At 40.0% G+C, this 14,318-nt stretch overlaps 1 protein-coding gene across 2 annotated transcripts in view; it reads left to right on the top strand.

The window, feature by feature from the left end:
* The window catches only part of znrf3 (zinc and ring finger 3), an 84,066-nt gene that overhangs the window by 39,252 nt on the left and 30,496 nt on the right, over nt 1-14,318 (top strand). For both annotated transcript variants that reach the window (XM_038293384.1, XM_038293375.1), the window contains exon 2: nt 5,781-5,903. In XM_038293384.1, the coding sequence (XP_038149312.1) occupies nt 5,781-5,903 (123 nt within the window). The remainder of the gene's footprint in view (nt 1-5,780; nt 5,904-14,318) is intronic.

The raw sequence follows: 14,318 nt of genomic DNA, 5'->3' as shown, positions 1-14,318 counted from the left end.
ACACACACACACACACACACACACACACACACATGCACAAAACAAATCTAAAATGGTGGAGAGTTGTCAGTCAGCCTGATGGGAGGCCTTTATTTGACTCCATCCATATGGAATTCTAGAACTGCTTTCTCATTTCAAAATAAGAATAATAAAAAACTTTACTTTGATAAAAAATAAATAAATAGATAACTACTTCCTTGGGGTTCTCTGAGCTTTTTTAATTTTTCACCTTCGTTGTGCATATTTTTATGCTCATTTTCAATTTGGCTATTTGCTATTAGGAGCATGTCGACACAAGCAAAGTTTTCTACCAGAAGAATAAAGAAATCAAACTAAAATATATATATATATATTTTTTTTTTTATTCCTTAGGCATGATGTGTCCCTTCTTCAGTTTTTTCTTTCCTCATTTATATATATATTTTTTTACCGGTTGCTCAGTAATTCATGCTCAGTAAATTGATAGCAAAGTTGTGTTGAGTCTGTAAGATAAGCTTTACAGAAACTTAAAAAAAAAACTATTGTCATTTTCAAGTCAAACCATCCCTAAAATGTAAAAGAAGTCTGTGAGAACAGGGTGTGTTTTAAAAAATAATGTGGGATATGAGGGTATTCAAGCGACATGCTTTATAGAAGTACTTCATTTTGTAATCTATCATAATCTCTGTACACACACTGTTGCCTGACAGCAAAGTTCCAGTGAAGCTCTTGCCCGCATACATACCTGAACATCTATTGTGTTTATACCATTTTTTTCATTCCTTTAAACAGCAAAAAAAAAAAGAAGTCTCTGAAGGCCGAATCAATTCTTTTTCTCTCATTATGATTTTTGGTGTAGAATCTGTTAGGATTCGAGGTTCTAGTAATGCGCGTACAGAGAAACCATACAGAGCCCTGTTTAACTCTCCACCCTATCCCTACAGCTTTAAACACCACAGCTCAACAAAGTTGGTGTTATTCCAAGAAGTTTACAAAACTCCCCTAACCGTGGCTCAGAGGTATTTGTAGCAGGGTGCTTGGGTGGGGTACCAGAGAAGGACTGGAAGGGGCCGGAGGTAACCGAGTTCAGGCCAGGATGACGGTCAGGGAGAGATGCCACCAGGTTACCCCTCGGTCAGCCATAATGCCTTTCAGGCTGAACACGCTAACCTCTTACACATGCCTGTGTTCAAACAGAGAGATGTGTAAACACATGCATGGCACCGGGGAAGCAGGTGGGTGCAATGTCTGGCGCCTAGCCCAGGTTTTTCTTTTTCTAGATGTTGTGTGCATGTGAAATAGGTCCCAGCAACTCTCCCAAAAATATAGAAATTATGCAAATTAGCAAGAGAAATCAAACATTAATTATTTAGAGAAACTTAAAAAAAACTATTCATGCATAAATTGGCTGCAGAAAACTACAAAGTTGTCGTTAGTAAAGACATTTTAAGAGTTATCTATCTAATGCATCAGGAAGATCTTGTATAGATTTGGTTATTTCAGCTCCACGCTTTCCTTTGATGTTCCAGTCTAAGGTCTTGCTGTGCTGAAACGAGGATGAGCTGCCAAAACAAACATCATTCACCATGTTTTTGCAAGTGTGTGGCCTTAAATAGGCATGCAATTCAGCAGAGTTGCATGTTCATGTTCTCTAAAGCCTTTCCTTTGCTGCTGCTGCTACTGCTCCTGGGGGCAAAAAGGATGCGTAATCTTTTTGAGGCATCTGCTGTGTCACAAAAAAAAAAGTTTCTTTTGTTTGGTGAATTTCATTCAGTTGTAAAAATGTTAAAAGAAGCTGCAAAAACGAATGGAGGTTATTAGAATTAACTTCAAAGATTGTTGTGAGAGATTGGATTGGAATGGACACATTGGAGAAGGCAAATATTTTTTCCAAAAGGCCAAAAAGCCAGAGTAGTCGGAGATAACATGGAGACATTTTGATATAGAATAGTTTAAAAGATTGCAAAGAAAAAAAAGTCTGGGTTCTTTGAAGGAAAGCATCAAGGAACCAGGAGTGATTTAAGACTATTGCACAACAGTGTTATCTACTATTGCAGAGAATCATCACAAGGACTTTTACCACAGGTGGATGGTTAGAGGGGAGTGACGAACTTAACTGACAGCTGGAGGTTAAATCCCTGCCAGAGATTCATTGAGAGTGTGGTCTGTGTAACTAGATACTCATGTGAAAGGCAGCTTCCCCCAGAGGCTGAACAGACGGGGGCAGAACAAGAGCCACCTTCTCGTGGCACTAAGGGGACGCCAGATACCCTCAACCTTAGAGCCTGGGTACTGGAATATAAAGAAAGCAGATTTTTCTGAAAGGAAAGGTTGGACTACATTTGGACCTTAGATTTTTTTTTTGCGAGAACATATTTACAAATGCCCTGCTCTCTGGTTTGTTGCTGTGACCCATTTCAACCGATCACCATCGTCTCCAAACCAATCTCCTTCCCATCCCCTCATCCATCAACGCCTACGTCAACATCTGAAGGGGGGGGGGGAATCCCCGCTTGGTCGGAGATAATGGCGCAATGGCCAGCCTCTAAAATAATAACATGGTCCACAACAACAACACTGTCCCATTTGGAGTGCAAGAGCCCCCTGCACAATGGCCCAGTGTTCAGGGCCCAGGGGTGCGGGCGGGGCTCCCCGCTTCCATCCAAGTTGTTAGCCAAGCAGGACAGAGAGGTCACTATTGTACAGCGCTTCACTTCTTAGTCCCTATTTAAATGGAGACACTAGCAAACAGAAGCAAAGGAAACACCTAAATTGACTTTGTCCTTCACTTTAAGCAAATGTATTGTTTTATCTTTGCAGCAGACCAGTTAAAGATCCCTAGGCATTCTGGAAGTTGCATTTATCCAGCTACCATCCCTCTACTTATCTAACCATCCTCCTTTTTATCCATCCATCCATGCCTCTATAATGTAATTCAACCAACTTTGCACTTGTCCAAAAGTTTTTCCAAAAAAAAGCAAGTCAATATATGCAAAAATATAGTCTTGGACCAAGGCAAATGTATTCTATGCAAAAATTCAATTTTTTTAAGTGTATTTTCCTTGAAAAAAATAACTCCATTCTATTATTTTAAGTGCATAATGTCTCTTGGTCTTATTTTATGGGCAAAGATTCTCTTTCCATTGGCACATCATCTCATTTACCTGCACAAATTAAGGGCAAGCACACACATTTTCAGAAATCTTCACTTATTTTTGGATCATTCTTTAAACCTGTTAGTTTCTTCCCAACATATCTTTTTTTATTTTCAAAACACAATGCAGCTTTCAGAAAATCATCTGAGATCCATGTAATGCTGCATCATGTGGATCTGAGAAAAAGGTGTCTTTTGCAAGGTTTTTGAAAAAGCTTTTATGTTTTCTTTTGTGCTACTGAGAGACAGATCCGTTTGTCTCAAAGGTTTGTAACTGAACATCTAAGCCTATTCTTTCATGTTTCATCATAGTCCTATCTTTGTGTGTGGGAGGTCTGAGGAGGAGGAGGATTTAAGGATTACTTTTTTTCTGTGCAATTTGAAAAATAAAAATATATACATATCAGACTAGTGTTTCTCAATAGTGTTCTGCAATAACTTCCAATTTTAAAAGCATTCAGTCAAAAGCTCTTTATTAAATTTCATCATGAAAGAAATGGTGCTACCTGCTTGAGCTCATGACACGCCCTCCAATGACCATCTGATTTGCATTCAACCCCTTTTATATTTGGCTAAGCCGTTCCAAAAAACACTTCAGGTCAGAGGTGTGACCCCCTCAGCCATGTTTTAAAGCTCTTTCTTTCCAACTGGCCTACTGCACAGCTAACCTGCTCCAAACGCGATAAAGTGGGGTTTAAAGGTCAGGGGTCACATGCAGGAGAAGGGTATCTTGGGTCATCGGCCACGGCCCAGGGACTGGAGTAGATGGGAGCTCCCTGATTGGAGAGCTGTGGTCTTTTGGTTAATAGGATAAGTGGCCTACGGGTCAGCTTGGCCCAGTTCTAATGCTAATACTAGTGCCTATCTTTGCACTGTTGCCACGTTGGGTAAAGGATTCCAGGATTTAGGAATACTGCTTAGTTACAGTTTTAATCCAGGGATGTTTAAACTCATCATTATTTCACTGTTGTGAAAAGGCTCTCAGGCGCAGTTGACCTCTGTTTGTTGTTTCTGAATTTCTTGTTACTTTCTTGGGATTTTTTTTTTTTTTTTGTTAACCGAGATACTGCAAAAAAAAAAATTGAAATCTTGGGGCCTATAATCTTGTGTTTCTCTTTCTCTCTCTCCCTCAAAATTATAGATGCCATTGTCTAATTTCCGCTGTTTTATATGACTCTTGCTCCAAGAACTCTAAGCGGATAAAAGTTGTAGTAATTACCTTTTTTGTGAGAGCCCTTTGAATGAGGTAATTTTCAGCACTACATAACTTTTTTAATTCCCTCATAAATTCCTCTTGGGAGGGAATTCTTCCACATTCACAAAAACTGGATTACAAACTAGATTACCTTAGTTTGTTAATCTGCCTCTCATTGTGAAAATTGAAAATGAAGATCTCTTTTTTTATTATTGTTTTGGAAATATTCAACTATAAAGCAATAAGCTCTCCTTGATGAAAACAACAGCATATCTTTAGCAGGAAATGCATGATCAGCAAAGCCGGTCAGACCTAATGGAAAATTAGATGCCGCTAAATACAGAGCAACCCTGAGAGAAAACCTCTTAAAGGCTGCTAAACGTTGGAGATGTGTCATGCAGGTTTGCCTTCATGCAGGACAATGGATCCATACATACAACAAAAGCTTTAATTAGATAAAATATTTTGTTATAGGGCACAGTTAAGTTCCATTCTAAATACAAGGGAGATTTGGTGGTAAGACTTGACAATTGCCATTTATAGACACTGTCTGTCCACAATATACAGTAGCTCTGCTTGATATTACTTTAATTGTGTCTCCAAGGGAAATCTGTATTAACTGGAAGTGACATGTCAAGTGTTTACCTTTTGTATTTAAAATCAATACTCTTTTTTTTTTTTTTTTTAGCCCTTATTAGACATGTTTGCATTGTTAAAAAACTCACAAAGTTATAAACAGCATTGCAGTGAATGCTTCGGTTGATTTGAAATTACAGAGGCCACCTACATTCCTGTTCCTGGCACTGCTGAAGTAGTTGGTGTTTGTGATGTCTGCCACCCTCTTACCTTTAATCCGCTGCTTAGACGCTGTGTTGGTGATACCTCTAAAGAGATTTGGGGCTGAGAAGTGGGCCAATTTAGCAGCCGTAAATGTAACATTACTGCATTGGAGGAAAGTTTTATGTACACAATTATGCTTTTTTTTTTTTCATCTTTATGACATACAGATTAATGTCCTCTGTATTTGCGTGTATACACAAGTACAATAAAAATGACAGCAACATACATTTTTAGCAGTGTTATGAGCCAAGATTTAGAGTTTCAGCAAAAATCAGCTTCCCAGCAGTTCTGCAAAGGTGCATAAATCCCTGCTTTGCCCATTTGCCTTAAAACCAGTGATTAGTTTCCGAGATGTGACGCTATTGACTTCTTTTTCTTTTATTCAGGAAATGGTGGGTTATGAATTACCAAACTAGTATATTCTTACAAGACATGAAGTTTCTCAGGGAACCTGCTTAAGCTAAGTCCTAAATTTTTTTGGGGAAAAAAAAACAAATAAGAAAAGTAATATTAGAAATGGCTCAATTTTTCCACCAAAGGGTACAAAGAAAAAGCTGCTTTTTGAGATTTAGAACAACACTTCTTACCCGTATCTTCTGTCGTCCATTTCAGATGCATCCTTTGGGACTATGCAATAACAATGACGAAGAGGACCTTTACGAGTACGGCTGGGTCGGAGTTGTGAAGCTGGAGCAACCGGAGCTGGACCCCAGCTGCCTCACAGTCCTGGGAAAGGTAAAGAACAACAATCCTAAACATAGCCACAGCTACAACAGGATGGGCCAAAGTATATTAATGGACCTTGGTCTAATTAATGAAGAGCGACTTCCGTCTCTACTTCAAAAATGGTACAGTGCTTACATTGGGTTGATAGTTATAAATGCATGCCATATATTACACATTTTTATTAGTAAATGCTTTCCCATTACATGAGAGCCCTTTTTTAATTATAGTATTTCTACCTCTTATTTGTATTTTTATTGGGACAAAATGTAAACAATTTTAGAGGGTATGAAAACTGTTGTAAACCACTATAAATACTATATTAGTTTGTAAACATTTTAATTCCCGAGGGTATAGACTTGAACTGAAACCATAGAGTGTTTATTAGTTTGCCCTTTTTTTGTTTGACCAAACTCAAACCTCTAATTAACTTATCTTTGATCTTCTATAGTTAATCCTCGTCTTTATTTTGTGTGTTGCTTTCCGTTGCTATGAGAATACAAATTAAATATATCACCACACCCATTCCCTCCTCCTCTTCCTCCTTACTGTCCTCAGACCCCACTGGAGTCTCTGAGCAATATTTTATCATGCTCTAATTAAATGTTTTCCTTAATGGAATGTACCAACATTTCCCCTGGGGACGACAATGAGGTGGGAATGTCTGTAGCCTCATTTATCCTGTGCTTTCCCACTGACAGAAAGGGAACAGCCATTCATGATTTAAGAAGCCCTTATGCTGTCTAGACAAGCTAATGCACTTTCCTGCTCCCAAGATTATGCTGAGGTCCAGAAACGAAGCAGAAATCTCGTGGCTGTAACAGAGATATTCACTCGTTGGTAAATCGCCATTTTTAGGTGCCGGATATATTTAAGAAGCTATAAAAAAAAAAAAGGAAATAGTTGAATAAACTTTAAGTTCAGCACCATGATGTGGAATGTATCCTTACTCTGCCTTAGCTATTTCATACTTACTATACAAACAATTTTGTATATTCATGCACAAGGTTGCATTAGTCCTTTTTCTCATAAATGATCATAAATTGCTCCTAATATGATTTGATTTTAAACCGTTGTCATAGGAATGTTCTGTTCCCCATTAAGACCAATTGACTAATTTAATAGGGGAATCAAATACAATGGCTCCAACTAGCAACCTGCAGTAATTCCTGTGTATATACCTTAAAATCCCCAGATTTCCCATCAGGAATGATATGCTCTCAACTTAGGAAAGACCTGATGCATGGATGTTACAAAATACCCAGTGACAGATGGCTTTGTTTTGTACCTGGATTTTAATTGGACACTACAAATTAAAACAAGAAAGAGAAAACACAACAGCAAATGGCTGCATTTTAACAACAAATGTCTAAATCCACACACAACTGAAGCAAAATATACCCAAGAGGTACCCATGTTAGAACTGTAGTTTTTTTCTGTTTACATACCACTCATTAAGGTAAACAAAACCTTGTTGTCCAACCGGATGGGTAAGAATGAGCCCCACTTCTGGTTGACATAGCAGTTTAGCTGAAGTCGGAAATAATGTGGGATGTCCTGATGCATCCCATAAATGTTCACCTCAAAATCATATATATTCTCCATGCAGGTCAAGAGCTTACAATGCATTTCACTGAACAGAATCGGCTTTTGGTCAAAGCCTAGTCTGCCCCCCCTCCAGACTGATACTACAGATACAAGGCATGTCAGTCTGGTAAAGGGCTGATAGAGCTCTTTTTCAAAGGCTGGACTAACAAGGTCAATGTCATCAGGTTAAAACCAATCAGATAACTACAGATGTGATGTAGAAAGTCAAAGCAACATGCTCTGTTTTTTTAATTTTGTAGTCCGTGAAACATGACTCTGTTGAAGAAAGTCTTCAGTGAATGATTTCTTACACTTTTGCCTAAAAGATCGGAGGCTACAAGCTGTGCTCTTAAGTACGTTCCTAATTGTCCATGGCACCAAGCAACAAAACCCCCACATGCTGCTGCATTATGGTTTTTTTGCGTTGAGTGACGCATTGTAAAGTCCCACCTCTGTGCACTGTGATTGGTCCAGCAAGATCTGGCCGGAGTCAATGGTGGTTTACCAGACTGAATTACCCTCTCCAGGCTAGTTGGGGTCTTGCAAATGGGTTTACTTTTAATGCAAAATGTCCGTCACAAGTTTGTGTCGAGCAAATGGTGGGACAGACTGGGACGTCTTGTGAATTTAATCTACAGTGGGGATCCAAAATGCCAGTCCTTGATGGTCCGTGTTGTTCAGCTTTTAGATGCGTCCTTCCTCCATGACGCCTTAAAAGCCTTTAGAGTCCTGTAAATTAGGTAGTTATGCTATTTAGTTCTGTTTGCTGATGAAGGTTCTCAGTCATCCAGGTCAAAGTCATTCCGTAAAAATTCAAAAAATATCCACTGGACTTGGTTTTCAAGATTTGAAGACGTTTCGCCCCCTCTCCAGGAAGCTCTCTCAATTCAAATGTCTGGATCCGCAGTGAGTTTGAGTCTTATATAGACAACACCTTGTATCGCTTGGAAACAAGCAATGGTAACCGATGAATGGGTCGTTAGTTCCATCGTTAGCCTGTAATATCTGAACCTGTCTATGATTCTAGGGGTCGGTCGTTAAAGGGGGGATTGCCATTAAGGGGGGGGGGGGGGGGGGGGTTGTCTCCTGTAATACCTGAAACCTGTCTACGATTGTTAAGGGTTGGTCGTTAAGGAGGTATGGGGCGGGTAGGCCTACCCGCCCCAGCCGGTGAACAATACCTCCTTAACGACCAACCCTTAACAATCGTAGACAGGTTTCAGGTATTACAGGAGACAACCCTCCCCCCCCCCCTTAATGGCAATCCCCCCTTTAACGACCGACCCCTAGAATCATAGACAGGTTCAGATATTACAGGCTAACGATGGAACTAACGACCCATTCATCGGTTACCATTGCTTGTTTCCAAGCGATACAAGGTGTTGTCTATATAAGACTCAAACTCACTGCGGATCCAGACATTTGAATTGAGAAAGCTTCCTGGAGAGGGGGCGAAACGTCTTCAAATCTTGAAAACCAAGTCCAGTGGATATTTTTTGAATTTTTACGGAATTTAGTTCTGTTGAAGCAAAATTGCATGTAAAAGTTGTAGGATATTGATGCTATTGTCTGAGATGCCAAATTGATTAAATTCATTAAATTTAATTCATACTATACTTTTTTAATTCATCGGAGGAACTTCCATGAAGATAAAACTCAGAAAATCTAACAACAAAGCAAAGAAAAATCCATAATAACCGGAATAAAAGCCCGAAAAGTATGACAGCTCAGTTGTAATGGAGTAGTTGGTGTGCTGCAAACAATCACAAGGTCACTCCAAGGATGAGAAACCCACACCTTCTACTCAGTGGACTTAATCAAAGTAGAATGCTAATGAGCACGCCATTTTTAGATCTTCTCTTTTGAAGTTCTACTAAGAGATGTTCTGGATAGGATGGCAGGAATCTTGCCCTGTGACCTTTTGGCTTTTACCCAGCATCCCCAAGTTCTACACCACTCAGTTTTTTCTTTGTTTGTTCAGCCAGAACTATAATTAGAGAAGGGAAATTCCATTGTTGCATCTTGACAACCACTCGTCCCCGGGTCCAAACACAGCTGGGTGCTTTGCGATTGGCACCGACACGATTGCCAGGCCAGACAGGGCAGTGTTTACCCCCCACCGGTTTGCTTACTCTGCCTGGCCAACCAGGCCAAAATGCCCAGGCCTATTCTGGAGACTGTGCCCTTCATCACACTCACCCTGTTTGGTCTGGCCCTGTGATCAGCAACCCCCGCCCTGCCCAACTGGCCCCTGACTGAACCCACAAGCCCACACCACTTTGCTACCACTTTGCCACCAGTGGTGTTGGTATTTTTTCCTCTGCTCAAAACAAATAACGCTGAGTTACAGGGAAATGGGGCTAAATCGTTTTTATTTTCAGTAAATAATATTTGAAAATAAATAATGTGGGGAAACCCAACTGAGGCTTCTTTGAAGAGAATTTAGCATTTAGAGAACCCCATTTAGGCTGAAGCTTTGTTGGACGATAGGTAAACTTTATGCACTTTTACGCAGATTTTGGTGAGATTAAGGTATATTCATATGAAAATTTCTTTCTTATTATGCTTTTCTATCTTCTTTTGAGGTATTTAGTTGAGTGAATCCAGAATTTTTGGCTGTGAGACACTCCATCTAGAATATTTACAGTAGAGGAAGACATGGAAACGGGGTCGGTCAAACCATCCTCTGAAGTCTGACTGAAAACCAAACTCAGTTGCTGCTGTGTCATATATATGTACACAGTTTTTTTCCTGTTCTTCCTGTGTGTTTCTTTTGAAAGCTGCAGGACTGTTAAACCTCAGCAGCAGTACCTCCCTTCAGAGCAGAAAAATGGCTACAAGAAATAAGTTCCAACTTTAGCAATGCTTTTTTCAGGTGTTCTTTGTCTGCATTGCTTAGGAAAAAGAACATGTGCATTAGAGAGCATATAAAACCCTGCACCATCCTACATTTTGTCATTCCATCCGAATTTTATGTGATGGACCATTACAGGTTGATGCACAATTTGAAAAAAAGTGATGCATGATTTGCAGCTTTTTCTCTTAATAAATCTAGAATGTTTTTGTATTTCTCCTTAATTTACTAGCCCAATCTTCTAATTGGCGGCAATTGTCTACCACATTCCGAGACTGGATGTATTGTGTCTACAACCTTTGCTACAGATTCTTAATGCCTGGCTCATGCTGAACGTGGTACGGCCGCGGTGCACCTGTGGTATGGGCTCAGCAGGGAATCAGTGCTGATGCACTTACTGAGGCCATGTGGGTCAACAAAGTGATTCAGCAAGAAGAAAGCTTGGCTAGATACTGCAGTGGTTTTGGCATTAAGCTTCCAAATTTCAGTACCCAAAAACCAAACAGAAAAAGTCAGGTAATTCCAGCCATTCAGTCAGGTAATTCTAGGCCATTCCAGCACATGAACGTGCTATTATCTAGCTGGATTTTTAGAAATGTGGTTCCGCTAAAAGATGAGCATTTTTTGTTTGTTTTTTTAGATGCAGTTTTTAGGTTCTAGTGGCTATTATTTTCTGTTAATTTTTTAAATGCATGCAATAGGATTAAGTGATAGAGGAAACATGCAGCAAAGGTCAACAGGCCCAGACTTAAATCTGTGACAGCTGCGTCGAGGACTAAGGCCTCAATACATGAGCACACTTAACGCCACCACTGCTTTTCTATTGTCCTTCAAAATCTCTAACTGTTTTGCTTGTAGGATTGTCTTGTATCTGGCTCCATCCAACGTCCTTTCAACTTCGACTAACATTCCTGTCCTTGCTTGTAGAACAGACAGCGCCATTGAGTGTTTAGAATCATTGCTGTTGCCCATTTCAGGGGGTTACCAAACTCTCCGCAGCATATATCAGCATGTCTGCGGAAATGGCAGCTCCGTTACTTCTAGATCTCTGTATGAATGTGTTGCCATGCAGAAGGATGAATGCGGTCCAAAATGTAAAAGCCCCAGAGGTTACATCTGTACTCCATGGACCACTTGCTCAAAGGATTTTGCATATAGGTCATACACTTAAATTCTGGAATCTTCTGACAAGATGACTTTTCTAAATGTTTGCTGGGTTCTTCTGGCAAACTATAACCTAGACTTCTTTTGCCTTTCTTTTCTTGCCGCCACTCTCTGTATACATGTTTTTGCTAACTAACTATTGTGTTCTCAGTTTCTACCTGAGTTGACAATCTCTGCAGCTTCTGAGCCTTTTTGCTAATAATTTTCTTGCAACTCGATATTCGGAGATGTGAGAGGAAAAGTTGGCTGAAATTGTTATTCCATTGGTTTTTTTATAATGAAATATTGAAATATATAAATAAATATATAACATCATTTTTTTCTTCTTGCATTAGTCACCTATGGTTTTGTTTTGGTCTATCACAACAAAAAGAATAAAATATATTGAAGTTTTTCATTGTAAAGAAAAGAAAATGATAAGGTTTCAGGCGAATGAGTACATTAGTAAAGCACTGTTTGCCAGATCTCTACTATGTAACAAAGAGCACTGGAGTTGCATGTTAACTCACTTCAGCTGCAGCTTATCCAGTCCTTGCCTTCTCTGAGCTGTTTGTAAATGGTGTAAATCATGCTCACACCTCTGCACGCATGTATCCGTTCTCCAGTTGGACTATTTATTGCATTTGGTAATGTGTTCTTAGTAGTCATTTCCTTCCTGCTGGTTCACTTTCTCAGAACTGACCTTCCTTCCCGCTCCTACACTATCCTCGCACACATACTCTGCAGTCTTTGGCAGCTTGTCTGGAACATAAAGTCATGCCACTGGCTTTCAGACTGGTCGGGGGTCTTTGACACAGTGCCAGTCCCATAGCTCTTCTTTCAAGGGCCGCGGTGTAAGTCCGGTAGGCCAAACGGGGCCCCTCTCTTTCATCCTTCCGTGGGGCCCTCTTATAATAAAGAAGAGGAGAATAAAGAGGTTGTGTATTGGAAATGTAAAAGAAAAATATTGCCCATACTCCCACAGTTATGCAGCTTGGGTCTGGCATAACATGCACAAAATTCCCTCGTATGTGATTGTTGTGTGGCCTTGTCCTGACTGTAACCACTTTGTCGCAGTTACAATCATTTCCACCTTAAACTTTAGCCAACCACAACAGTCAGAGCTGCCTTCGGTCCTGCTGCTAAAATAGCATTTAAGAATAGATGGAGCAAGTACAAAAGTTCTAAGCTCTTTATTTGACATCTTCCCAGAAATAAACCTTACTGCTTTAAAGTTATTTATTTTTTTGCCAGAGGCACAGGACCATAAAAAGTGCATCCTGTGTGGGAAGCGCTGCCTTTGACACTGATGCAAATATGATCCTAAAACCACAGTTGCCATGGAACAATGCGAGCAAGCCAACCAGCATGTCTTTTTCTACCAAGCTGGCACTGCAGGACAGCGGGCCAGAGCAAACAGCTGCTGCATCTTAGTGCTAAGTGGCTTTTGGACTCTTAACTGTGTCTGGCATGTCGGCTTTAGCTGCCAGAGTGTGTATGTATATTTGCAAAGGAGCAGGAGAGAGGGAGAAGACCGGGGCGTGGAAGGTACACAAGAGCAGCCAGGAAAGGGAGAGACAAATCTTTAAAAAAAAAAAGGAGGAAAAGTGGCAACAGACAGATAAGTGTGATGTTACTGGCGACTGCTTTTTGACCCTTTGACAAGGTTGGCTGTTCTACGCACTCAGGTGTGTGTTAGAGGTCGTCTCGAGGCCATGGCAATGCCAGTAAGGTGTCATACAGCTTGTTGTAAAGGAGTTTGCCTGAAGAGCCCTGGATTTGACCTCATTTTCAATCCCAGCTACAATAACAAATAGAAATCAGTCTGATGCGTAGGAAAAGGAGTTACTTTGAAGGAAAACAGTGTATATGCTCCTAGAGTGATGTTTGGTGTGAAAAAGATGGGGAGAAGGCTGGCAGATCCGCTTGTTTTGGTGCAGACGGCTCAATATGACTCACAGTCTCTGTCTCATCATGATCCCTTTTTTGTGGCGTTTTCCTCCCTCGCTGAAGAAAAACTTGGTGAAAATAGAGCCTAAAAGACTAGAGACAAATCTATAAAGCTCATCTTTCTGTAAACTCTGGAGCCTGTCTATAAAGTACTCTGAAGCCCCGGTAGTTATCGATTAACAAGAGGCGCTTTTGTTCGATATAAAGGAACTTTGATTATGCGCCGACTTTTTGAAAGAAATCTTTTCACGGCGCGGCATATTGACGAGACAAATTTTCCCTGTGCTTGTGCCAAATTGAAGGGGCTTACATCATTTCAGCTGGGAGCTGAAAACTGAAAAATCAATATCTTTTGTTGTGTGAATCACTGCGGTTAACTCCGACAGTTGTTCCATTAACTAGAACCGAGGCTAATTATTGGTAACATCTCTTTCTTGCCAAGTAATTTCAGCTTCACTTCAACTACACAAGAGTTGCCTGTCAGGATTTTGCTTTCACTTATTTCGATTTGTTACCTCAATCAAATTCTGTCTTGAAAATATGTCAGAAAGTTTGAAAGGGAAGTTGCTGCACACTTGTATTGTTATGAGGTTTACCGTTCAGTTTGTTGTATTGTTTGAAACTGAGAAGCTGAGATCAGCCTTTGATACCAAAGTCATGCTTATTCCTCAAAAGCTGATCTGATGGTTTCTGTGACATATTACGAGAAATTCTTTTTTTTTATTTTTTATTTTTTGACAAAAGGGATTTTGACTCTGTGTCGAATCCCCTTCCTGGAAATTATAAAAAGCTGTTCCACGAAAAGTTACCCAAACTTAGATGCACCAATCAGTTTGCAACTGGTTCTGATTGGTAATTGATAAAAGCTTTACTTTCTCGCCTTGATTTTGAAA

This window comes from Cyprinodon tularosa, unplaced genomic scaffold, assembly GCF_016077235.1.
Source record: "Cyprinodon tularosa strain WSP-4 unplaced genomic scaffold, ASM1607723v1 ctg109, whole genome shotgun sequence".
Lineage (NCBI taxonomy): Eukaryota > Metazoa > Chordata > Actinopteri > Cyprinodontiformes > Cyprinodontidae > Cyprinodon > Cyprinodon tularosa.
This window is presented reverse-complemented; position numbering and strand designations above follow the sequence as displayed.